At 37.3% G+C, this 27,710-nt stretch overlaps 1 protein-coding gene across 1 annotated transcript in view; it reads right to left on the bottom strand.

Annotated features, from left to right (window-relative positions):
• Hcn1 (hyperpolarization activated cyclic nucleotide gated potassium channel 1) overlaps positions 1-27,710 on the bottom strand; it is a 331,515-nt gene that overhangs the window by 32,426 nt on the left and 271,379 nt on the right. Inside the window, exons 5-6 of the mRNA XM_051183089.1 lie at positions 25,633-25,779; positions 9,418-9,658 (exon numbers count right to left, since the gene is read on the bottom strand). Of these exons, the coding sequence (XP_051039046.1) occupies positions 9,418-9,658; positions 25,633-25,779 (388 nt within the window). The remainder of the gene's footprint in view (positions 1-9,417; positions 9,659-25,632; positions 25,780-27,710) is intronic.

Here is a 27,710-nt window from a genome sequence, read left to right as displayed (position 1 = left end):
ACCATTCACCTACCCAACCATCTCATATCATCTACCTACTCAACAATCTCTTATCAACAATTTACCCAACTATCTCTTATCCATCCACTCACTGCAAGAATCTTAGGGTTAGTGACTTTCTGGCATTTTGCTTTGCTTCCATAGTTTGAGTAAGAAAAATAAAGTCTTAATCTGAGAAACTCCTTATTTAGCACTTGAAAGTAATGTACAACAATAAATTCTTGACTAGATTGGATGCTATGACAGCAGCAGGAGAAAGGCACTAAGCAGTGATCAACTGATCACATGTCAGTCATACCTTACAAAGGTGAAATGATTCCAAAAGCAAATTGAGATCCACGAGAACTATCCTTGCTTAAGCGAGGACCAGTGGATTCAGTGTTTCTGAGTGGCATTGTCAGAAGAGCTTAGGAAGATAATTTGGCTCAGATTGTACAGAATTTGGGAGAGAACGTCTATGGTTTCTGAAACTATATTTTTTTTTTTGAGATGCACAGTCAGTACATCTGATTCAGACACATCCCAGAATGACACAAGATGCTTGTGGACCGAAACCCATGAGTAGGATCTGTGCTTTTCTTAGAAATCACGTGATTACAGGCAAGGCCCAGGGAGCTGACATTTGGAAGTAAATAAGGGCTTGCTGACTACTCTCAAATCTCAAATTCAGGTTTATTCTACGAAGAAATCTTTAAAAAAAATTCCAAGAGGTGGACTCCTCTTACGCTACTCCTAATGGTGGTATATAATCTGCCTGGGTTTTCAGTTTTCAGTGTGCCTAACTGAAAGCCAGGCTTCCTTCTCCCTCCTAAGATTTGCATACTATGTTTGGGTGATGGGGTAATATTTCCCATCTGTTCTTCATTAAGAGAAATTTCTTTAATGGCATACTGTTATTGTATTATTATAAAACTCAGCATTTAAATAACAAACAAAACATAAATAACAAAGAGTGCTAATAATCAAAACATTAATTTACATTTTCCAAAGAGGGAGAGAAGTGTATTTTAAATATTACAGGAAAGGTTGTGCTCTAAAAGTGAACCATAACCTGCTAGGCTTATTTTAATTGCAATAGAACCACTCACTTCTTTAAAAAGCATCCCCTCCCTCAGTTATAGATGGGTGTTAAAATTTGGGAACTCCAGGACGATGTGGTGCACAAATAGGGATGAGTAAGAGTTACACTTTTAGAAATTATCCTTGCTTACAGATATTTTTTTTAATGAGATTAAAATTTGGCTTTGATTGCTAATTTAAAAAGCTCCAAATGTAGTTCCTTGTGAGCAACTCCAAAGCAGAAACATGTTTATGTGGGCTTTTAAAGCTTTCTCCTTTGCCTCCTTTTCTACTATTTGCAACACAAGACTATTACTTCAAAGTAAAATGTCATAATATCCATTCTGTTTTTCATGAGTGTACCAGACATTTAGGTTTGGTTCTTCATACTCACTGTCTTATTCATGAATGATTTTATTAAACAAATCAACTATGGAATTGGGGGCATAGATGATGGTTAAAACTTTATTTTTACTTAACTAATAAGACAGAAACTGGTCATGAAACTTCAGGGTAAGGTCTTTAATCACAGATGGTTCCGGTCTTAATCTTTGCCAGAATTCACACACTTCCCTGACTCTATGTGCAGTTCTGTTTTGCCAGCGTCCAGACAAGATGGATGGATCTAAGGGACACAGGCTTCTTGTTATAATTCTTCTTACTTTCAGCAGGTAGCCAGATTTACAAAAAAAAAAAAAAAAAAAAAAAAAAAACCATTTCCTAAATGATTTTCAGGTCTCAGTTGTTGAGGGGGTGGGGATGCTAGGTAGCTAGAGAGGCATTAATAGCCTAGAAGGTATTGGGATCCTACCCTCATACCCTCTTTAAGATTTAAAGTACTCTGAATAAATGGGGATATCATAGTTTTGTTGAGGCCCATCAAGAGAAAGCTACGGCCTTCTAGTCAAAAGAGTAGAAATTGAAGCTGGGTGGATATATGGTACTCTCACCTGCTTTGAAGATTAGGACTTTGCATAGTGCTGTGTCTCCTTTAAACGTTAATCTCATTGGGCCTGTCAATCATAAGGTCAGGAGACCAGCCCCGAGGAAAGCTGACTTACCTAAGGGCATTCTAAGGATGTGGGAGGAATAATTATCCCCTTCACGATAAGTTTTCTGAGAAAAACCGGAAGCCATTCCTCATCTGGGTTTCCTGTAACGAACACAGCATGTGTGGGGAAAACCAATGAAACCCAGAATGAGTAGTGGATGACCTGCAAATGTCTTTTGGAGGGTGGCACACGCTATGACCCTGTCCTTTGTGAGTGTTTTCTCTCTCTTAATGAGCTGTCTCTTTCCTCCCTCACTCTCTCAATCTCACCCTTCTGTCCACTATGCAAGCGCTTCTTGGCCTTCATGATTGAGCATGACTGCTTTCTTGAGTGCTAACTAAAAGGCATAGCAGCCACCCATTCTTTTTCCCACCTCTGTCCTACCAGCCGCCAAGATGTACAGCTTACCTATGTGGTAATTTAAGAAAAGCAGCATTCGAGAGAAAGACAGCATCATGACAGGGTTCAAGCAGAGTATTTTTTTGTTTTGTTTTTTGATTTTTTTTTTAAATTAGGGAAAGGGATCATAAAAGGGGAGTTGGGCCTCTGGAGACAGGAGTAGCAGGAGAAAGAGGGGAAGAGAGAGAGGAAGAAAGAGAGAGGGGGAGAAAGGAAGACAGAAAAGAACGGGAGGTAAGTAGGGCCCTTTTAAAGGGGAACACAGTGAATGTGCACAGGTGGTGCTCTTAGTGGCTGCAGCTGAGGGCGTGTCCAGTCAGAACCAGTACAAGTGCCTGATTACTAACAACCTACCCTGTTCTTTCTTTCTCATTCTCTTATAACTAAACAGTCTTTAATTTCTTTCTTTTCCTAAGTCTTTTATGAGAGTAAAAATTCATCCAAAGGAAACCTTGGATTATTTCCAAACAGGCCAAGACCTTCAACAACAGGCTGCAGAGCTAGCTTCCCAGCCTGGAAACACTTACTGCACTTAGCTTGGAGTAATGTGTTAAAGGGGTGGTTGTGCAAAAACTACAAAAACAAATCACTTTGTTACTGATATTTTTCTTCTTCGTGGTATATGTAGGGAGAAATTTGAAGTAATAACATTGTGAATTCACCATCAACAGGTTCTTCACACCTTCTCCAAAACCAGTATCTACTTTTAAAAAAAATGCTTTGGAGTAGAGATGGTATAAAGTACAGAGGTTTCAGTTTTCTGTTAAGACAGGTCCCCATGATGGGGTTTACCAGTGTTCTGGTTTTTCCATTCTATTTCTCTAAGTTTTAAAATATCGGGGGAACTCAATGCTTTCTGCACACAAAATTCTAAAGATGTATGTTAAAGTCACATTGTATGTTGTAATTTCTAACATCATGTTGAACACTATATAGAAGGATTGAGGAAACTTTAAAGGAAATATTTTCTTCACACATGTATTGATTCTTTATATCATGACATAAGAACTTATAAATCACAGGCTGGCAGGGAAACTTGAGGTGTCCTCTGGTTTGGAGTTCATATAATAATAGAGTTCATAGCAATAACTAAATTCATTATTCTAGGAACACAGCAATTTTTCTTTGAGATCATGAAACTTCGGTGCAGATATATGTAATTTGCAATTTTAATGAGGAACATGATGGCTTTACTTCTTCTGGGGACAGTATTTTTTTAAAAGTATGATTACTTTAATGGAGACTGGATAGCACATAAGAAGAGATTTCAAGAGACATTTGCAAATGAAGACATAAAAGTATAATTGACAGCTTTGAAGAGAAAGGGAAACCTGTACAAATGTTCCATCTACAACATCCTAGACCTAGAGGATAATAATGCCTCTATGGGGTCGAGGTTCTACAGACAGGACACACAGAAATCTGAAATTCAGAGGCTTAGCCGAAATTGGTCTACTTCCAGGTATACAGCTGGTTTAATCACTATGGGCCTCAATTCCTTTATGTCATTTATTGATCCATGTTTCTATTTTCACTAGCCTTTGTTAATTGTACAAAATGGTAAGTTTCATTGTGAAATTTCTTAAATGTATATAATATACTGTGATGGCCTTCAATCCCTTATTATCATATCCTGTTCCTCCATTCCTCTGCTTCCAACCCTCCTAATATCTTCATGTATTATCTCTGATATATACAATATATATGTACACACACACACACACACACATATATATATATATATATATATATATATATATATATAAAACCCACTGAATCCATTTATTATTGCTCGTGTGTGTATGTATGTATGTATGTATGTATATGCTTATAGGACAGGACACTTGGTACTGGATAACAAATTAGAGAGCTTATTCCAAAGGAAGGCTCAGTCTCTTTCTCTCTGTAACCACTAATTTTTTTTTTTTTATAGCTCTTCATCTAGGAGTGGGTTCTCATGTGATTTCTTCCATCTACATTAGCTTGTCAACTGATGTCTTTGTTTGGGTGTTGTTCAGGCAACTACATTGTTAACATTTCCTAAGTGTAGCTGGCCTGTCCTACATGAAACACAACAATTACCAACATGGTGAGATATACCCAAAGGTAGCAATTACATCTTGGCAGTGACCAGTAGCTGTGTACTTGGACTTAAGGCCCATTCAATAGGAAGGAATCCATGTCTAGTAGGTACTGTAAACCTAGATAAGGACCCATGGCTTGTGAGATCATAGAATCTAGAGGAGTGCCTACTTTAATAAACCGTTGTAATCTAGCTGCATTGTTAATACTTGTTACATCTACAGGTAAGTAGAACACCCGATCCTCATCAAAGAAGTTTCTTCTTTTTCCACAACAGATAAGAGGGTATGACAGAAATCCACAACTGATTAAAATACAAAGAAAAATTGATCATGTGGTTTCCATCCCTAATTGATACCTAAGGCTCAGGAAACTTCTTGGAAGATGGGACCGAAAGGGTATAAAAAGCAGAGGACTGGGATTGTTTCTGAGAGTCTTTCAATCTCCTCATTTGTAAATGAAAATTAAGGTTATATGATTCATCTCCAAAGAGGAATCAAGGAATCTGAGAACTCTATCCATTTTACCTGGACCTAAGCATTCACTCCTTCACCATCCATCTGACCTGATCAGTGAGAATACCATCATTAGGCCCTGTCCCTATGTTTACCATTGTTACTCACTAAGAAGCCTGGACCTTCCCTAACTACACATGCCCACATTCTAATTCTTTCCATGACAGTAGGAGGTGGGACACATTTCTTATATTCCCTGTGCTAATTTTTCCAAAGCATTGCTCTTCATCATCTAATAAAACAGCTTACAATTTTAATAGTTTTTGAGATTCTTTAAACAGTCACAAGTTAAGAGTTAGATAATTGTAGGATACCTGATTTCTTTTACTAATTTCTATATCTCTGGTGCCTATACATTTGCCTAACAGACATCGAGCATTTGTCCCATGCTCATTTATTTGGACCGTGTACTGATGAGAGTACTGAATAATGCTGTAGATGAGTCACACTAACCAAATTTACACAGTGAGAAATAGGTAAGCTGAACAAACAAGTTATCTTTGCTATAAAGAAATTGAGTAAATATGCAATAACCTTGCAAAAATGAGTGCTAGCATCCAGTGTTTTAATTTGGGAACTCTACAATATATTTAAGGAAGCAATGATAATAATTCTTCAGAAAAAGGAACAAGGAGAGGAACTTATAAATCCATTTTCTGAAGTGTGAATTAGCCTAATTTAAAGCTCAGAAAATACATTAAGGGAAAGAAAAAGAAAAGAGAAATATTTCTTTCTCGTAGAATTATTCTCAAAAGTTAGGCAAATCCAATCTAACTCCTGTATAAACTTTAATAATTGAAAATTATCTTGTTAATGGGGATCAAAATTCAGTAGCTAAGTATAATCAACTACAAAACAAGTTAAGGATGAGAAGAAACTATGGTTTATTTTATTTAGGACAAACAAAATAATAGTAAAGTAAAAAATATGTATTCTAAGTCACACAAACTAAAATGGAAAGATCAAGGTTCCATTTGTTACTTAAAATAATTATGGAGACTATCCTCAATATAATTAAGAAACCTAAAGAAAATCCAAAGCACCTTTCAACTAGCATTGTGTTTAACATTAAAAATGTGGATTGTTTCTTCCCAGATGAGAGTCATAGTAAGAACATTCCTCATACTGCTTCGATTCAACATAGTATTGGTAATGCCAACAAACTAAACAAGATAGTAAAATGGGATTTACATGTATATTAATTGGAAGTACAGAATAAATTTTCTCTTCATGGAGAAAACAAGATTGCTCATGAAGCAAACCCCACAAAATTAGTAACATAGCTCCTATAACTAATATTTAAATATAACAGTGCTCAATACAGGTTCTGAAGTGACAGGACCAAGTAAGTCATGTACAGGGTGTTTGGTATTTCTTTCTTTTTTTTTTTTTAAGACTGTTAAGATTTGATATTAAAATAATTATGTATACTGGACAATGAGCATCTGTAAATAAACCTATGGATTTTTTTTAACACAGAGCAAGTTTTATTATATGTAAACTGAAAAGCAATTTGTGAGTTCAGAACATATCTGGGTGTACTGGCTTGATTTATGTCAACTCGACGCAAACTATAGTCATCTGGTAGAAGGAGAAACCTCGATTGAGAAAATGCTCCCATAAAATCAGTGAGTGGGTCAGCCAGTAGAGCATTTTCATAATTAATGATTGGTGGGGTTGAGCCCAGTTTATTGCCATTGGTGGCACCCCGGGGCTGGTGTTCTATAAGAAGTAGGCCGGGCAAGTCATGGACAGCAAGCCAGAAAGCAGCTCCAATCTATGGCTTGTGTATCAGCTTCTACATCCAGGTTACTCTCCTGTTTGAGTTCCTGTCCTGGCTTCCTTTAACAATGAACCACAAAGCTGAAGAGTAAGCCAAATAAGCCCTTTCCTCCCCAACTTGCCTTTTGGTGTTTCATCACAGCAGCAAAAATCTAACTAAGACACTGGGTGATATGCAGATTGTTACAAACAGTGTCAATTGTACGAAACAGTGTCACTGAGAAGATGGAAAAAATAAGATGTTGACCTCAGTGCCTTTGGAATTCCATGGAGTCTGTAAGAACCGAGGCAAACTTTACACATACAACTGTACTCTAGCTGATAAAGGTTGTTTCTCATAGACCTGCAGGTTGTCTTTTATGGAATAATTATACATGTACACATAAACTGGACACACACTTACAAGGGACATAGTATCTTGGCTAGTGAATGAGGAGTTACAAATGAGAACAGGGATTAGAAGCTGGTCTTTAATCCCAGACCTCAGGAGGCAGACACAGGTAGATCTCTGGGAGTTTGTGGCCAATCTGGTCTACAAAATGAGCAGAAAAAGGCTATCTCAAAAAAAGGGGGGGTTATAGGTATTTGACTAGACTACTCTATATGGTAATGGATTAAAATCGAAAACCTTAGTAGGAACTCACTTTGGCTTTATGCAGATGCAGATGATTATAGAAGAAAAGACATGTGTGGGTGCATTGCACACATGTGCATGACTGTCCACAAGTAGGTGTGAGTACCATTGCTTTATTTAGCTAAGAAATCTTAGCTATAATGACAGAGAAACAATATGAACATTCTTAGTGTCACAATCTTGACTTAAAACACCAGTGTCCAACAATTGGATGAAGGACACTTTGGACATATGGAGAACCCTAAAATGCAAGAAAAATACTCCCCATGAGCCTTCTGCAAACTCAACAGAAAATAGAACACAAACTGAGCAAAGAACAAACAAATGAAACCCTATTTTAAAGGACACATTGGCAACACGTGATGAAACATCTCAGCGGCCAGAGCCATACAGTGAAGCCATGTTGGATTGTGCTTCATATGCTGATAGGAAAGGTTAAGAGAGAATAGAGTTTCTGCTTGGAATAACCTGGCTGAATCAAACACCAGCACAGTGAGGAGTACAGCCAGTGCACCAAGACTGCTATGTGAGCTGCTGAGATTCCTTATAAAATACAACACCTCAATCTAGCGGTGAAAAACTATCACATTTCAAGGGGACCGAAGATCTAAAGCAATTTATAAAATCCAAGAAAGCGACATCAAGAGACTATGAGAGAGGCACTATTGAGCAGGTGCAATGTGGAATTATGGCGGAGATACAAGCCAGAGAGAGGTACGGATTAGAAAAATTTGGACTAATGCTAGACATGATCTTCTGTCTCAGCACAGTGACCTTCACCAGCTCATAAACCCATCCACACCCAATCTTCATGGAAAATCGCGTTACTGGATTCTCATAGCTAAATATAACAGTAATTAAAGGTGGCGGTGAATCCACAAGGCTTGTCAATGTAACGCAAACGCGTTCTTATCTTAGTTTACTCTCACTTATTCATGTCATCTGAGATGGACACATATGTGCAAAGGTTCATGTGTGGAGGTCAGGGGTCAGCTCGTGGGAGTAAGTTCTGTTCTTGTACCACATGGGTTTCAGGTACCCAACTCAGGTCGTAAGTCTTGGCAGCAAGCTCCTTTGCCTGCTGGGCCATCTTGTGGACCCCACAAATGATAATGTGCTTTAAAATTTCCCTTCCAAGTTTTCTTTCAACATATTTGTCATCTAGTCAGATACTAATCACACACTCCCCTTAAAATATTTAGATAGTAACTCTGCTTTCTTATAGGGGACTTTTTGTGTATGTATACAAACAAAAGGTGCATCTTACAATAACCATGTTGGAAATAAACCAAATAATGAGGATTTTCAGCCTCAAAAGTTTCTGCCCAACCACAATATGGATTTCTCTCCCTTGCTTAGTGCCAAGGGTGATGCTTTGAATTCTGTCAATTATAAGTGAGGTATAGTGATGAGGATTACTTTTAGCAATATATCTAAAGACAGGCTTCTGGCTTTCCTTCTTTTCTTGCTACACCCATAAAACATTTAAGCGTCAACGAAGAAAGTTCCTGTGTATATTAAAACAAAGGAGTAAGCACAAAATAACAAAACCTCCAAATCTGGATAGGGCAAAATAGGAAGCCACTACAACTTCTATGAAAAAAGTCACCCAACACTCTGAGTGAAGAAAAAAAAATAGCACTCTCTGGATACCTTCATCCAGTATTATCTGGTCCCAGGTAAAGTGGTTACAACTCTGCCCTTGTTCATGTACATGACTATAACACACCTTTATGGAACTTCTGACCCTGAAATGTAGATGCATTCCAAATGCTTTTGCAGGAATTCAAGTACAAGCTCATATCCCAAATCAACAGAAATGTGCCACCCCTGAAAGCCTCAGGACAGACATTTCAGGAGCGTTCGATTTGCCTTTCACAGTGTATCTACTGACCTCCAAAGTAAGAGCCGTCTGTCAGCTTCATTTCTTTACTGGACTTGGTGATGACACCAGCAACTCCATGCTGGATGAAATACATTTTCTTCCCCACAGCTCCCTCTCGAATGATGTAGTCTCCAGGCTGGAACACCTCAAATCTCAGCTTGCTCAGCATGGCAGTCACAAAATTGGGGTCCGCATTAGCGAAAAGAGGCATCGTAGCCACCAGTTTCCGGCAGTTGAAGTTGACTATCTCCTAAAGATGGCAGGGGTGAGCACACAGGAAGAGGAAATTGAGTCATATCAAGGAGAATGGTGTATGTTGACATTTAAAAACAACCACATGTCATCAATGTAATACGCTTTGCTTTAGTCTGCATTAATGTTTCATTTCAGCACTTAGTGCAACAGAGAAATATAATAAATATTCAGTGACACATTAATTAAATAATAAAAATATCAACTTTATTAATCTTACTTATTTAGTGTTGGAAATTACAACTTAAAGGTAGAATTTTGATATTCCTTTATTATTATTATTTTTTAATGAAAAATGCCAAGTCCCATAGCTACTAGTTGCAATGTTGCTGGTCCTGTGCTGAACAGCCTACCTGGTACCCACCAGCAGGAATTATAAAAGAAGAAGATAGGTATAGTCAGTTTGCATTGTATTTTTAAAATACCATTCACATTAGAGTAGGAAAAAAACCAAAACAAAACAATTGAGAGCAGATGTTACCAAACGCAATCAGTGAGTGATCCTGGATGAAGTCAGATTTCTGCTTGGCAAGAACAAACCCTCTTTTCAAATACCCACCGAAGCTTGAGTCTCTTTATTTGTTGTCTAGACAGTCAGAAGCTCTACATGTTTGGCTTCATTTTGCAGATTCTATCTCAGATCAGAAATATTTCTGTCTCACTAGACTAAAACAGGGATACAGGAAAATGTGTTGTTGCAAATTTTGCAACAGGCAATAATAATGCAAATGATACCATTATGACATTTCTTTTACTCCTTCTTCAAAGAAGCTAGCACCAAGGTACCTTTCATGAAAGAATATAAAAACCAGGGTAGTCTTTTTTAAGATGTAAAGAAACTAAAATCACCTCGCATAGGAGCTGGAAACAAAATTAAATGGGAGTAATAACAAAATTAAAGCACGTGAAAGATCTATCTGGAAAAAAAATATGTTAGTACCAAGGCCTAAACTGGAGTCCGTGGTGTTACTTCACAAAACTGATTGATATTGTCTTGGTGTGGATAAAATTTACTAGGTGCTGAATAAGAAAAATGTTATAAGTACATATGACAGGACATTAATCAGCCAAAAAAGGAAGGTGAATTTCTGTCATTTGTGACAATGTTATCGGAGACCATTATGGTAAGAATAAACTAAACACAGAAAGAAGCGTGCCCCACACAAGTTTCTTCTGATGTAAGATCTGGAACAGTTCGTTCCATAGAAGCCGAGAGAAAGGAAGGGATGTTAATTAGAGGTGGAGCGCAGGACAGTAAGTTATGGTTTGATATCATGAAGAAATTCCTGTGCATGATTGCACCAGACCACAATGACAACAGAGGTATGATGTGTGCTGTGCATTGCTGAAAGCCAGAATGAATAATTTTAATACCTATGCCATAGAAAAATAAACACTTTAAGAAACTATGTATGTTTACCTTGATTTGAAGAGTCCACATGGTATACATGTATCAAACATCTCATGAACATCTATGATTTGTATGTTTAATGCATAAATTAAAAATATCAGTTCAAGTTAAAGTAATCCCAATTGATAACAGGAAGCACATTTTGATCCTGTATCGATAACATTCATTGTAGAAAGTGGCATTTTGTGAAACAACTAACTCTGTTGCTATGATACTTATTATTATTCGAAACAGCGTAGCACTAAAATGTTTTCAGCATGGTAGCTATAAATATAATTACCATGATTGCACAACTGAATCACAGAGTGTTCTTAACAAATGAGACTGTTGTAACATTGCTGAATTCCCACCTCAAACATGCTCAGTATTTTTATACTGTGCAGAAGACATGACTTCCTTCTAGGAACTTAGGGAGACATTACCAAGGCACACAGACCTAGAGACTTTTTAATTATTAACTTGATGTTCCTCGGTATTGAAAGGGCCAGCTGGTTAATCTATAGCCATTGAAACTTCATCACCTAGTATGCTATACTACAGAATGCTACCATAATTGTCTCTTATTTTCTCTCTCATTCAATAGCCTGGATTAGCTGTCCTCAAATGATCAATTAGATCTATTTAGGAACACTATTAAGGTGGGAAACTTTGTTTTTGAGGATTAATGTTCTTGCAGAGTGTAGGGGTTTGAATGAGAACGGCTCATATATTTTTGGTTTCCAGTTGGTAGGACTATTTGATAAGGATTAGAAGGTGTGGCCTCATTAAAGTAGGTGTATTACTGAGAATGGTTTTTTGAAAAGCCCATGCCATTCCCAATTAGCTCTCTCTCTGCCTAGTGGGTATTATCTCTACATGTAAACTCTCATCTACTGTTTATGAGCCATGCTTTGCCTGTCTGCAGCCATGATCCTACCATTGTGGTCAGAGAATCTAGTCCTTTGGAAGGGTCTGTCACAAAATTAACTACTTTCTTTTGTAAGTTTCCTTTGCCACGGTGTCTTACCACAGAAATTGAAAAAAAAAAAACTAAGAAACTGAGTTTCATGTGTCCTCCTTAATACTTTATAAATAATGACTTTTATCACAACAAACCTGTCTCATGTAATTCTTGCTGACCCATTTCATAGAAGATACTAAGAATTATGTATGACCACGCTCTTATAACAGGAGGGAATATGGCTTAAGTGTCAGGGACCTGGATTACTCACTTGGAATTTCGACAGTTTAAGATTTCTGATGGATTACAAATCGCTGTTACTGTTAGCATTTGGAGTCATCATAATCTGTGAAGTTAAAAGGTTGTCTTGAATTGCAGTTATTTTGAGAGGTTGTTTTTTGTTTTTTGTTTCTTTCAGACATTTGATTACAAAAGAGACAAACCAATGGCTCATTACTGGACGTCTGTATCTACAAGAACGGTACTTCCTAAAACCTACATGCAGTGCTTCTGTGACTGGCAAAAAGTGTATTCCGGTTTGTGACAGTTTTGAAAACATAATTTGCTTTTAGTATCTTGCTATTTCTCCCAACTAACCTATCCTGCTTACTAGAGGGAGGGCAGTTGTCTTTGAGGTCTCTGAACTGTAAAAGAAAGCTCCACGAGGAAGAGAGACCGCCGTTTGTTGCTTAATGTGGCAGTGAGGACATGGTGTGGTCACGTCTTGAATCATAAGGTCCACTGTGACTGAATTACACACCTTCATGCTTTGTTAATGACATCATCGTATTTCTTGCTTTAAGGACTATTTCAGCTAGTTTTTCCCTCCCTTCAATAGTAGATATGTCTGGCTCCTTTTGTAAAACCCCAGAAGGGACATCACAATTTAATCTGAATGCAAATTAGGAATTCAGGAGAAAGGGACATGTAACAAGATTCAATAACTATCTACTTATACACAGTGCCTTACTGATTTGTTTTGTTTTTGGCTAGGAGAAAATAATTTAAGAATAAATTGAAACTTGATATATATATATGTATATATATATATATGCATATATATATATATATATATATATATATATATATATATATATTCCCACATATACAGGAGAGAACAAACTGAAGGAGAGGAAAGTCACGGCCCAATTTACAACATCAAAGTATATTCAGAGAAATTCACCAAGTTTACTCAGCCTTGCTCTGTCACCCAGATCAAAGTCACAAAAACTAGATACCCACGCAATCTAAACCTTCATACTTTGCAATTGTCTGAGTAATAAAATGAGATACTAAACTCACTTTTAGCATAAGTTCTTTCCAATTTTACACATTTTAGACCACCTTTCTTTTATTTTTCTTAGATGCCTATTTTAACTGAACTACTTGGCAGATATTTTGTGGAGTGTACATATCTTCTTGACAGATTACTTAATGATGGATCATTTATTATTGAGGTGTATTTTTTAAGATCATAATTATATTTAATATTATATTCACAAAAAACTTGGATTTTGTATGCGAGATTCAATGTATGGCTAGGTCAATGGCTGCTCTAATATATTTGATCAAAACCTTTTGTAAACTAGGAAAAACTCTATTTCAAGTGATAAGCTAATTCTATCTTATATGATCAAGTATACTTTGAGTAAACAGGAAGCGTTTTCCATTTCTCACCACAAAATTGGCATAGCATTTCAGAGCAGAAGAGAGGAAATGTCACGAAGCAGAATTAAGTGACTCATAGTGATTCTGGTGAGCAGGAACACAGGCCTACCAGAATTTATTTATCTTTTTAATAAATTCCAGTGGCGTACTCTTATGTGAAGTACTGGGCATCCATGGCTGGGTATCTATGAAATGAAAGCACGCAAGAAATGCAACCCTGGAAACTTTTATGTTCAAGCAATTCTGAACGGACATAGCAGGTTGTATTTACATATTGATTAAAGAAGAGGCCACCGTGAACTAGGTAGGGAGAACTGATAAAACGCCGCCTTAGTTCTGGCTACAGTCAGTGTGGCTGGAGGGAGTGTGGGGGTGTGGAGGCAGTAGCTTCCAGCTGCCCTGTTTGACTTCCTTTCCTGACTTCCTCCACTACAGTGATGCAGATGTGTAAGCTGAATAAACCCTTTCCTCTCCAATTTTCCTTTGGGTCGTGGTGGTTCATCATAGCAGCGAAAACCCTAACTAGGACACTGTGAGTTCCTTATGGGAAGGACTAGATGGGAGCTTGTAGTAGTTTTACAAACAGACCACTACAAAGAATCCGAGACGGCTGGTTCACAACTTACCAGCTGTGGTCTATTGTCACAGTGATGACACATCATGTTTTTTTTGAATGCTATCTTTTCTCATTTAACTATAATTAAAAACCCAATGAACAGTTACATCATTAACAGAATCCTAGAGACGAGGCAGATAGGTCTCAAAGAGGCGATTAAACAAAATTCACACACAATTCAGGAAATGAAGCCAGTCTTTAGAGAGGTATAGTGTCATTTTCAGAGAGGCATTGCCTACCATGGGGGTCACCAGACAAACAGAGTTACTGAAGTGTGGCTAGTGTGATTAATGAATTGAATTTTCAGTTTATTGAATTCTAATCAATTTAAGTTTAAAGTTCAAAACTTGTCAGTTTTGTTATTTAGAAAAAAAAAAAATCCTGTCTGGAAGATCTTGTCCAGGCAAACACACTAACTACTCTTTCAGCTGTGAAGTATATGAAATCTACATATAGGTAGTTTTTGGGGGAAATCTGGCATCCAAATCAAGATGTGTTATAAAGACACAAATGTGCTCCGGATTGTTGTCTGTAGACATTAAGAAACAAAACTCTCCTTTTAATTATGATTTTATACAGACTGCATTCTGAAATCTCATTTTAAATAAGTATAACATATATAAACTTACATTTCTATTCATCATTAATGCTAGCTACTCTTGGAAAACTTCAAGTGACTTATGAATTCATATTACATTTCCACTGGACGGCGAGCAGTATTATGAAGCAATTGATGTCCTGTATGATAGTATTTTAAAAGGACATTTCTAGACATTTGGACTTCCAATGACACTGAAATACTCTGTAAGACAAACAGTAAGTATATGCAATATAGCTTAGAGAGGCATATGAGGACAGTAATGAGCTGTATGGTAACTCTGATTCAAAACAACCACAGACCTGGACTGTAGGATGATGGCAAGTGACGGCTCAGTAAAAAGAAACGCAACTACTGAAAACCAGCAGAGACTGAATTGGGTATCTCACCTTGCTGCTAACTATCCTTTACTTCATCATATACTGGCATATATATCCATATCATTAGCTTTGTAGATGTTCCTGCTAATGCCGCGTATCTGTAATACCACATCCTAAATTTTCACATGAGTGCAGAAAAGGGCAAACTATAGTCAAATTCTGGGAGAAGTCCAACCCACTCCTGGAACCTCTACCTTAAGTCGTGAACAATTCACCCCTTCCTTAGTGTATGAATGATTTCTCTGCATGCATACGTGTGAGTCATGTGAGCCATGTGTGAGCAGTGCCCACAGAAGCCGGAAGAGTGTGTCGGAATGGCTGAGATTGTAGTTACAGACCACCTGGGGGCTGAGGATTGAACAAGGTTCCCTCTGCAAAAGCAGCAAATGTTTACTTCTTGGAAGTGCATGCATTAAGGATGTATCTCAAATCCCTCCAAGGCTTTTTCTCTTCCACTTGAGTACGCCCTTTCCCAAAGCTTCTTGGTTCTTTGTTTGAGGACTCTGTAGAGGTCTCATATTGTTCACTCTGTCACCGAGAATTCCCCTGATGCTAACACAATATTTAACTTCTATAAACTAATGCTGAATCATGGTTTGAACTGAGCCATGGAAAATAAGGTTTAGATCCCAAGACTCCCAGAGGAATAAATAAATATACTGGAATGGCTAACCACAACTAATTTTAAGTGACCTTACTTCTAAGGAAGTCATTTACGTGAGACCATTTACTTGAAGAATATGAGGCTACGTGTGAAAGTGATGAATACTAAAAACTTAAAGAAAAAGAATAAGAACATTTTGCTGTTGTGTTAAGGCTTTGTTCCTGCAGCCTATGAGCTGTCCTCAATCCCCAGAAGAGCTGCAAGAAAAGCCGAATTGTCCAACACAGAATTCTGTACAGAGAAGATCATTGTGTTGAACTGACCCTTATAGACAAGTTGTAAAATGCTTAAGCATCAACAAAACATACTAAGGATCATTGACAGGTGTGGCTCTCATGTAAGGAATGATGCTTAGGCACCAAATGGGAGGAAGTATCTTGAATGACCTGTCAAATATGACATTTTCCATCCCTCATATTCTTTAGAGGAAGTCAGTAGCCCCACAAATATATTTATGAAATTCTTCTAAAACGTGGTATACTAGGCTCCGGTCCAGATTTGCAGAATCTGAATCTAAACCTTTAGGGGATATGACTCAAAGTCTCTACTTACATAGGCAAGTATGGTTCCTAAAATAAGTGAGTACCCGGAAGCCTAAATCAAGGCTTGAGGGAGGAAGTTAAGCATGCATGAATTCAACATACGTCAATTATAAATAATAAAAAATAGTTTTGGCAAGAGTCAGGAGATGAATTATGAGACACAATCAAGCTCCTTTATTGACAGAGTAAAGTTGAAGTCAACTGTGATTTACATTTGCATTCACATTTCATTTAAATAAAAGGATTGGCACTCACTTTGAAGGAAAGCTTTCTCCCCTTTCATATTCTCCACTAACATTCATTTGATGGTTTGACTCCTAAACTACAAGATGTTTAATTAAATATATGAGGAAATCACCCAAGACAAGAAGACGTTCTTGCCTTAGAAATATTTTTAAAGTGCACCTAGACATTGAATGACAAGTTAGAAACCTGCTCTGACTTCTCTCAAACATTTCTTGTGATTTCTACGTCTCTAAGATGGCATAGTTACAGACTCTTTCTCTAATTGGGGCATTCTTTTTTGTCTTTCAAGAAAGTTTTTACTGCAAGTGATAAATAATTTGAGTGTCGAATATTATGAAATGAACTATGAGGGTAAGAAACATTTATCTTAAATATTTAAATGATTGGAATTAAAAATGTTAGGCAGAACAGGATTGACTAATGGGTATATTCAGTTTCCCAATTTTAATTTTATTAAATTACCATTGCATTGAGGCTATCCAGTTGCATACTTTTTATTATCAATTTAGCTTTATTTTAGTTTCTTCAAAAACTCAACATACCGGCAGTCACATTGCACATTGTCTGTTTGTTGTGTAATTTTACAATGGGCCAATTCCCACCTACAGTGTGGCTCTCACTGCTATTCCTCATAATAACTACTGTTCCTTTTTTTTTTTTTTTTGCTAATTATGTTATATATTCAAAACTCAATAAGCAGAGAGGAAAATTATATGGCAATTTCTCATAAATATTATGGACTCTAGTATTTTTCCAGTAGTACCTGCTTCAAAACCTAGCTATACTAGTAATTGCTAGATTAAGAGTCTTCAATTTGTGGTCCTCCAAAATTAATACGCTACCACTTACAATTGCATTAAGAGAAAATACATTTAAAAGAGTTGGGGGAAGAATAGAGGAGAGCAAGATAAGAGATACCTTAATAGAGGGAGCCATTATAGGTTTAAAGAGAAATCTGGCACTAGGGAAATGTCCAGAGACATACTAGGATGACCTCAACTAACAATCTAAGTGACAGTGGAGAGGCTACCTTAAATGCCCTTCCCCTATAATGAGATTGATGACTACCTTATATGCTATCCTAGAGCCCTCATCCAGTAGTTCATGGAAACAGAAGCAGAGACCTAAGCACTGAATTGAATTCCTGGAATCCAGTTGCAGAGAGGCAGGAGTGATGAGCAAAGGGGTCAAGAACAGGCTGTAAAAACCCACAGAAACAGCTGACCTGAATAAGTGGGGAGCTCATGAATCCCAGACTGACAGCTTAGAAACCCATATAGGTGTCAGTTAGGAGGCCTAGGAAATCTAAGGGGCCCTGGTAATGGAACAGCATTTATACCAAATGTGAAAGGACATGGGAGCCCATTCCCCATGGAGGGATACTCTCACAGCCTGTACACACGAGGGAGGGCCTAGGTCCTGACAAAAATGATGTGACAGACTTTGATGACCCCCCCCATAGAAGGCTGCACCCTTTCTATGGAGCAGAAGAAGGATGGGATGGGGGTTAGTAGGGACTATGGGAGAACGGGAGGGAGAGGGAAATGGGATTGATATATAAAATAAGATTGTTTCCAATTTAAATTAAAAAAGGAAAAGATAAGCATAAAAATTTAAAAAATGAAAAGGTAATAGAATTAAAGTAAAAAAGGTGATATCTTTATGAGAATAGCCTCAAACGAAATGCAATTTTCACCACTATTTTAGTTATGATGAAGGACATGACTTTCCTCAACAGAAAAAATAAAAAATAAAATTAAAAAAAATTGTAACAATTTTTAAAAACTTTATATTTTATTTTTGTTTACAAACTTACTGTAGTTTAAATGATGGCTGAATGAAATGTTCTATATTCTGCAATTTGTTTCTTTCTTCCTCAGTCCAAGGAAAAACCAAATAGAAACCGATTTAGTAGAGGCTTCTCCTTTATTTACCACGTTTTCTTTGCCTGGACCCCATCATTTACCCTCTTTCTCTAGTCACATTCCACATTCCTTCCACATTTCGAGTAAACCTTTTCCTTTGAGACCTTTCCTGTGAACTCTTGGCCTTGGTGAACAAACTTATTCTTGTCAGCTATTTTTGTCTATGCAGCCTCGCTCTAGCAATTAACTATGGGTGATTTCCTGCATCTCCGGGCTCTCTCTTAATGGTTTCTTGCTTTTACTTCTTGTTCTTTTCATTCTTCTGTATTTTTTCTGTCACTTCCTTTGAGACTGAGAGTTGCATCTCTTAATTTGTCTTTCCAGTCTTGTCTAGGTCAAGATCTTGCACATATTAAAAAAAAACACACACACACACACAACAAAACAAAACAAAAACAAAAACAATGCAAGTGTTTTCCATCTCTGGGATAGAACCTAGAGATGTGTGGGGAAAATCACACACACAAACAAAACAATGAATAACAACAGCAACAAGTTTTTTTGTTGACACCACTCAGAATTATAAGCACTATGAGAACATATACATATCCTTTGTCTCATCGTATGCTACCTATGCCTGTTACACCAGAGCATGACAACTTTGGGAGGCAGGCATAGTTTTAAAATGTAATACATCTAGCCCACCTTGTTAATTTTAACAAAACGTAACCCATAAGCATTTTTAAATACTCAGGTATAGGCTTTTAAAAGCGATTCAAAATTACACAAAATATTCACACGAATTTTGCCTTCTTGTGTAACAAACCCACCTTATAAATTAAAGGTCAAAGGCCAGAACCATATTCTCATCCCATTTCATGTTTTATGAGAATGAAATACACTGACGTTTTTAAATTCTCCCGGGGGCACATGATCTGCACCTATTTTCAGCCCTCAGCTTCTCACACTTCATTGTTTAAAAATAGCTCAGCTCTGAACTTTGGAGACTGGCTTAGAAGGGCATTAACCCTTTCCTTGACTGTGAGGTTTGCCATTCTGCTCCAATGGAATCCGTTAAGACCAGCCATGCTGAAAATAGACCTTCTTCTTCATACGCATTTCAACAAGCCATCAGCAGCAGGGTGTAGAGATTACTAAATATTTATAATTAATTTTAAATATGCCAATGGAATCTACTAAAGCTCATATCAGTCCTATGATCTTAATATTTCAATGTCAAGATCTGATGCTTGGGGCATTGCGCCCAGAGAGCTGCCTGCTGCAATGAAGGGAGAGTTATTAGCAGATTATTTGAATGACTCCCACAAGAAACGGGACCTACAATAAGGCCTAGCTCAGTGTCTCATGCATGTTGTCCTAATACTTTGAATTGTCTTTTCAGTACTTTACATGTAGTTAGTATTCTTGATTTATTTTTTTCAAATATGTCTTTCACTGAACTATAAAAGCCAATAAGTCTACAATGATAGGCTAGTCTGCACTGAGTTTATAAACATGTCTGCTATGTGCTGGGCACCTTCCTGATCTTTTATATATATTACCTTCTCAGTTTTAACAGCACTCGATGGAGTAGTTAATAATATCGACTTTCACTCATCAAAATGAGAAAAAGAATGGCAAATCAATTAAATAGTTTGGAACCACCCATTCAGTTAGTGATGGCCAGTGGTGTGATACTGTGCTGGTCCCAATCTGCCGATCAGAAGCTTGTGTCCATTCACTATTTCTTACAGAAAGGGAAGAGCAGATATACTTACAAAACCACCTATCTAAAACAAGGAATGCTGGCATATGTCCGGACATCTGGGATGGTATGGGGCATCTAAGAGTCACAGATGCCCAAGTCAGCAAGCATATAATTTTGACTAGACACAGCCACAAAGCACCAAGATTACAGGCAGGAGAAATGGCGAATACATAACAATATAACTTTGCTGATTTTAGATACTAATTTTCGGGGTACCATCTTAAGGAATTTTCCTTAGAAAAATTTTACTTGTCCCTTTATTTGAGCCACAATATGTTAGCTCACAGTGAAAGGAAGGGAACTTTTGAGACAAAATTGCCATGGCTTCATTCCCACAGTAGGGAAGATTTTGATAGAGCGCATTGTTTAGGTCCTGAGGCTTAGCCAGTGCTGAACTAACAAGAACCTCCTCCTCTGAATCTCCCAAGTCCTGGATGTACCACACCTGGATTTGGATGGGCCATCAGCATCAATTGCTTGATGATTCACTGAGTATTTTCTGTGCAGATTTGCATGGCGATTATAGTAATACATTTGGGCAGCTGTGGACAGAAGCATCACAGACTTCCTGGCTTGAAAGTAAAATAAAGTGTAAACTTATTTATGAAGCTCCCAAGTGTGAGAGGTCTAAGATTAAAGTACCATTAGCTTGTGTTTGGTCAGAGCACTCTTGACTATGCACAGACATCTTTTAAGAATGTGCCCATATGGCAGAATGAACAAGAAGTTTATGAGACCTCTTTAATAAGGAGAGTAATCTGATCCACAGCATTATGCTGTCGTGATACAATCGGCACTCAAACCGTCAGTCGCCTGCATCTGATTTTGGTGGGAGAGTGATATAACATCTTTCGTATGTTTCATGAATGCCACTGAGTTGAAAGAGTATTCAAACACCTTTCATAATGAGCTACACTGACTTTCACTGCCTACCCGCTATCCCTTAACCCCTTGCTAAACAACTAACCCATAGAACAGAGGAAGTTAAAATATAAATGGATTGCAGTATAGAGCACATACTGTAAAGACAATAACAAGTGAATACAAAGATGGCAGCCTGTTTTCAACACAGTCAAATTAACAATGACACTAAGCTGTAAGAACACAGTTTTGCCATGCTAAGAACCGCTGTTCCAATTCCTCCAAGTACCATGCTTTAGAGCCGAAACTCTCCAGCTCTACCGACAAGAATTAATTCTTTGAGTAGAGTTGTCAGGGACGTGATCAACATTTACTTGCACTTATCTATCTAATAAGCAATTAACACACGTTATATGTAGGACTGGGTATGGTGAAGAAATCAAGAAAATACAAGGTCCTTTCTCTAAGGCTCATTGAGTGACGGAACAGACAACACACAAGTAAACATTAACAGGAAGCAAGGCAAACCATGTACGCACAGCATATATGTGATAAGGAATAGTTACGGAGCAACGAACCTGGATGAATTGCCCAGAGAAAGATTCTTTGATGAATGAACATTAATATGGAGACCTGAACAACATACATGCGCCAATTACTTGATAAAGGTTTCAGCGAGTAGTCTCTGACATGCAGGAAAGACAAATCACTTAATTTCTACTATGACTAAACATTTCTGAAAAACATGTTTGGATATTTTAGCTCAAATTTTAGTTCAGTGATGACCCATGCTATTGTTCTCATTTGATTTCTGTTGTTATGAGAAAATACTCTGACAAAAAGTAACATGGGGACAGGGGCTCTCGCAGGAACTTAAAGAAATGCTGCTTATTGGCTTACTCCTACGTTCATGCTAAGGAGTTATTCGTATAGGGATGTGACTGCCCATGGAGTACTGGCACAACTATTATCATTTGACAGTTAAGACAAGTGCCAACAGACAGTTCCTTTCACATACCCTTCAAATACTCATTGCGATATTAAATACAGATTTTTTTTTGTGTGTGTGTGTGTGTGTGTGTGTGTGTACTAAGTTTTATTCTGGTGTCAGAGAAGCAAAATGTTTTAATTTAAAGGGACAGCGCTTCCATCTCTAGCACCTCTAATTTTATCAAGCAGCTATGATTCTGAATCTGGTTTTCATTAATGATTATGATGGAAATCATCCACCCAGTAGACATCCTATGGGTTATCGGTACATACTTTTCATTAGAGATACCAATGTAATTATGACACGGGTTCTATTCTCAAAGCCCTGTACTCATGAACGAGACAATAAAATCACAAATGAAAATCACTGTACAGAGGCAAGTTAGTCATGATAAAATTTACTGAGAATGAAATGTATGTTAAGAATAACCAATGGGAGTAAAACTAAGATGAATAGAAAATATTGAGGAGAGAACAACATAAAAATAGGCAGAGGTATTCAGTCCTTTTCAAGGGAAAGTAATCAGCAATTCCTTAAAGATGAAAAATTTCCGTAAGGATATAAAGATGAAAATACCCAATAAAGTAATGGTTCTCAACCTATGGGCCACAACCCCTCTAGCTATCTTTCACATTATACATTTACATTACAATTCATGAAACTAGTAAAATTACAAAACTGCATTAGGGGTCATAGTATTAGGAAGGTTGAGAACCACTGCCATCGTCTCCCTTGGCATGTTAAGGAGGTTGTACATCCTTCAGGGGATGCAATTCATGTTCAAGTTCTAAAAAAGTGTGACACCCTCAGTTTTGGGTTCTGTGAAAGTCAACATGGCAGTCCAATTACAAGCAACACTGGAGCTGCCAAGGAAAAGCCCAAGGGAAAGTTGTTATTGTGCTTAAAAGTTGAGGCAAAAGATGCCAAGAACGTGAGAACACAGCATTTCAATGGATTTTAAAAATGGTGGTGACAACCTGTTGATAAATTGAGTGTAAAAAAGTAACCCAGTGGGAAGTGGGTGGTGATCCAGATAAAACTAAATACTGGATTCTTTCCCACTGAAGATCAGTATAAATCATGATGAGACAAGAGGGAACCGACAGAGAGTGGTCTATGGAAAATCTCACCATTTTACAACACATTGAGGTGACAACGGACTATGACACACAGGGAGAAATTTCTTAAAGTACATTTTACACATATTCTGTTAGCTTCTTGCAGTTTCATGAACTCTTACACTGTGCTTTTAACTTTCTCTGGCCTTTGTGTAATAAGGTCTGAGTTGTAGCCTACCTTCCTTTCTTTTAGTTTATTCTTTTCTCTGACATGATTTCTTGGAGTGCCAATGTCTTTCTCCTGTGACCTGGCTTGAACTTCTTTAGTCTCTTGGAAAACCTTAAACTCAATCAATTATCTTGAAATTTGGATATGAAAAGAAGTAAAAGAAAAGTATTCCAGAAAGCAAGAACAAATTGACAGTTTAAGACATATAATAAATGAAATGTTTTTCTTATATTGTAAAAATATAAGATGCATTTGAGTTATATTCTACAAAACCCAAGGAGTTATACATTCTAACTATATTAAGAAGTAGAGAAAAACAAGTTATAACAACATAATAACTGATATTTAATTTATTTTTAGAACCCTTTCACACATTTCATAACTTTTCACAATACAAATAAGTTTTAGAGGAAGTAACAACTCAGTTTAGAAATGGCTACAAAAAAAAAAAACAAATTTGAGGTGAAAATATCTCTTAATATATGCTAAATGTATGAAGAATTTTAAGAAGACAAAAAAAAAGACTAACATATAAACCAAAGAACCCTTGTGGTTAAAGAAATTTCAAGGCAAATGTGGGGGGGGGGGAAAGCAATAAAAATGCATTGCACATAGACTACAAAGTGCTCTCGAGATAATGAGAAAGAAATACTAGATTCAGTCTTGTACCTAGGAAGGAAGTGATAAAATATTGCTTGGACTAGACTGTCAAAAGATGAGAGTCATTTCTGGAAAACATGCTATGTAGAGTAAGAAATTATTATCGTTGTTGTTGTTGTTGCAGTGAGATAGCAAACTGTCCACCTTGGCTGCAGAGCACTTTGCAAAGCGATACAAGAAACGAAAACTGTAAAGGCTGTTGGAATTGGAATGCTAAGAGATTGGATTCCTAATGTTGCAGTCAAATTGTTTTCTGAGTAGAGAAATGACAGCTCATGTCCATAAGGGGAGCGAAGAGAAGGTAGACTCAAGCCTAGAGAAAACTAACAAGTACACATTTCAGGTGGTGGCAGTAGGGCAGAGCAGAAGGCACACACACACACACACACACACACACACACACACACACACACACACAGAGAGAGAGAGAGAGAGAGTCAGATTAGGAATGTAAATCAGAGATTGGATGTGCAGAGCACAAGTTGAAAAAAAATAGACCTAAAATGGAAACTCAAATTTTACATTCAAAGTGACCTGAAAGAATAACTAAAAATTTCAGAAAGACTTCAAGAGCTGAGAGTTTCACTGATGGAGGATAATGACTTCATTACATAACTAACATGGTTCCAGGGGACATCATAAAGCTTTTAAGAAAATGAAGTTTATGAAAAGAATTTGAATTAAAATGCCTACACTAAAAATGTGTAATAAGATAAAAGAAGAAGAAGAAGAAAAAAAAAAAAAAAAGGTCAGAGACATGGAATGAAACCCCAAAGCTTCCCTTAATGCCTCAGTATAAAGAGGCTCAGCAGGGGAGTCAGGGTTTGTGTGTCTTGTTAGCAATGTAACAAAGCACTCTCAACAGTGCAGGCAAGGATTCCTTACCGTTAGGGCTTTGATAACTGTCAGGGGTTACACGCTGTGGTAAATAACTTAGCGATCAAACCACAGTGTAACCATTGCCCAGAAAACCTTTCAGAAACTTGGTGATAAGAGGGTGGAGAGCAAGGCACTGTTGGGAGAAAGAGGCAAGAGAACCCACTTTGGGTTTAAGAGTGAAGTGACTGGTAGCAGAGGGGAGGGTTTGGAGAACTGATGAGGAGAGGATGCCCGGAAAAGAGTGCACTTTTAGTGCTGCATGAGACACCGAGAGTTGATTTACTGGAAGCAGGCTACTATCTCCTGACCAGGGTGCCGAGGGTGAGCAGAGAAAATGTATGAGAGCGAGGAAAAATAGTCAACAATCGAATAAGTCAATGGGGTTGGTCAGCGTAAAGAATGGAATATTGGCAACGTGGGGAAAACAGAGCTTCAGAATTTACGTATAAGAGCCAGGAATGGAATAAGAAGCATAAGGGAACGAGTATCTGAAATAACTGATTATTTAGTCACAATAAAGACTAAAGGACTACCTACAAGGACAAGAAACAAATGTATGATAATATGTCGCAAAGATCAAGGACAGTATATCTTACCTCCCTCAGAGGATCATTAAGCTCACTGAGAATATTTTCCTCGTCGAAGATCTTGCCTTGGTATCGGTGTTCATAGTAGTCATGTATCTTCTGGCGCATGTCAGCTGGTAACTTATGGAATGACATGTACTGTTCCACTTGCTTATACTATAAACAAAGGAAAAAAGATAGAAAACGCCGTTAGGCCATGTTAGAAATCCTCATACATGTTGCTGTACCACATTCAATAACACTTCAATATTCTGTAGCAAAAAGAGGAAGTCCTTCCTTAGGCAGGAACTAGATCATCAAGGTCTAATGTGCTTACAGGTGTCAAGCTGTAGAAAGCATCTTATGTAGGTAATCATATCCCGAAAAGAATGAGATGTGGAGAAAAGGCATGGTTTGCAGGAGCTCAGGGTGAATTTAGAACTATACCTCCTCTGAATCAGAACAACAGGGCCAGAATAGAAACTGGTGGGGTGGGCACTATGCTTTACTAGTTGAGATCTGGAAGGACTCTAGACATGCTCAGCTCTTCATTTGAAAGAGGATCTCATTGCTTTTCCTAGCACAAAGGATTGTATCTTAAACCTCTGGCCTAGTTAAAATCTGAATCTAGAGGCAAAGAACTTGATAGCTCTTTGAAGACCATACATTTTTAAGGGACAAGGATGGCTGGGGGAGAATATCAGCAGGAGACTAGTTATATAGAAATTTTATAGACAGAGTTTAGCTGAGATAGTCTACTTCACTTAAGGAACTAATTTTAAAAGTTGATTGTTTATAAAACCTAGGGAGGGAATGGCTAAGGGAAAGGCTGATGGTTAGTTTAATCCTAGAGATGTCTTCACCCAAGGGTCTTTGATATTTTCATAAGCACGTACAAAATTTTTGCTAAGGTAACTACTCAGCTCATCAAATTGGAGCATAAGAACACAGATATTTGTCTGAGAAACTGTTGGAAGAAAAGAAGAATTAAAAATAGTTCCTCTGTGTATCATATATACATTAAACTTTGGGAGGCATTCTCTTATCCCCGATGAACACATTAAAAAATACTGTAGTTTGAAAATTATATCTATGTATCTATGTTTCTCTATCTCTTGGTCTATCTCTACCTACCATCTAGATATTAATCTATCTATATTTATCTGATGATACAGAGTCACAACAGTCCTGGCAACTCGCAGATATCTACCTCCTTCTGTCCCTTAGTTGCTCAGATTAATGGCATGTGCCACACTGGCTCCAAAGCAGTGAATTAATTTTGTTGTAATGAAGATAGAATCAATATACAAAAAAGTTAGGTTTGTAAATAGTGTAATGTTACTGAAATTCTTCTATTAAATAAAACACAAATGACATATTTTCTTTCTCTGATAATGTAGCCCCGACTAAAAGGTCTATGTCTCTTTATTCTGTGTACATAGTTACTGAACCTGTGACTGATGATTGAGGGCAAATGTCACTAACTGAGCAATTTTTAGGATCAAGTCATTGCAGTTTTTCCAGTACTTTCCTACATACAACAGTAAATTCTTTCATTGTTTCTCCAGAGATTAATTTATATGAATTACAATTCATATAAATTGAGCTGAAATACCACTGTGTCACAGAAATTTCTTCATTCCATAACTGTACCATTTCTCATTTCAAAAAAAAAAAAAAATAAGAAGCCTGTTTGATGTGTTTGAAGCATAGAAACCTGCACGCCTGCATCCAGCCTTTGAATCAAGATGACATAACATTTTGACACTATGTTTCAGCCATCACTTACGACTGATTAATAGTTGAGGAAAACACTCATTAAATGTCGATGGAGAAGCCAAACATGTATATGCTTCTTCAAAGGATTTTGGATTTGTTCTGCATCATCCTCCATGTTGTTGAGGCACAGCAGTCTCACTGACTTTCTATCAGCCAGCTAGATTAACATCTGACTTTATTTCTGGGAATTTCATCACACAATAAAAGAGGTAAGTGGTATATAAAGCATGGTGCTTAGGTTCTGGAATTCTGTGGGATAATCTTGACTTTAGTTTCTTTACACAAGATGCAAACCTAGCCCCAAGTGATGGCTCTTTGGCAGTTAAGCC

This window comes from Phodopus roborovskii, unplaced genomic scaffold (assembly GCF_943737965.1).
Source record: "Phodopus roborovskii unplaced genomic scaffold, PHOROB, whole genome shotgun sequence".
In the NCBI taxonomy this organism is placed as follows: Eukaryota; Metazoa; Chordata; class Mammalia; order Rodentia; family Cricetidae; genus Phodopus; species Phodopus roborovskii.
Note: the sequence above shows the minus strand (reverse complement) of the source record. Positions and strands in the feature narration are given on the sequence as shown.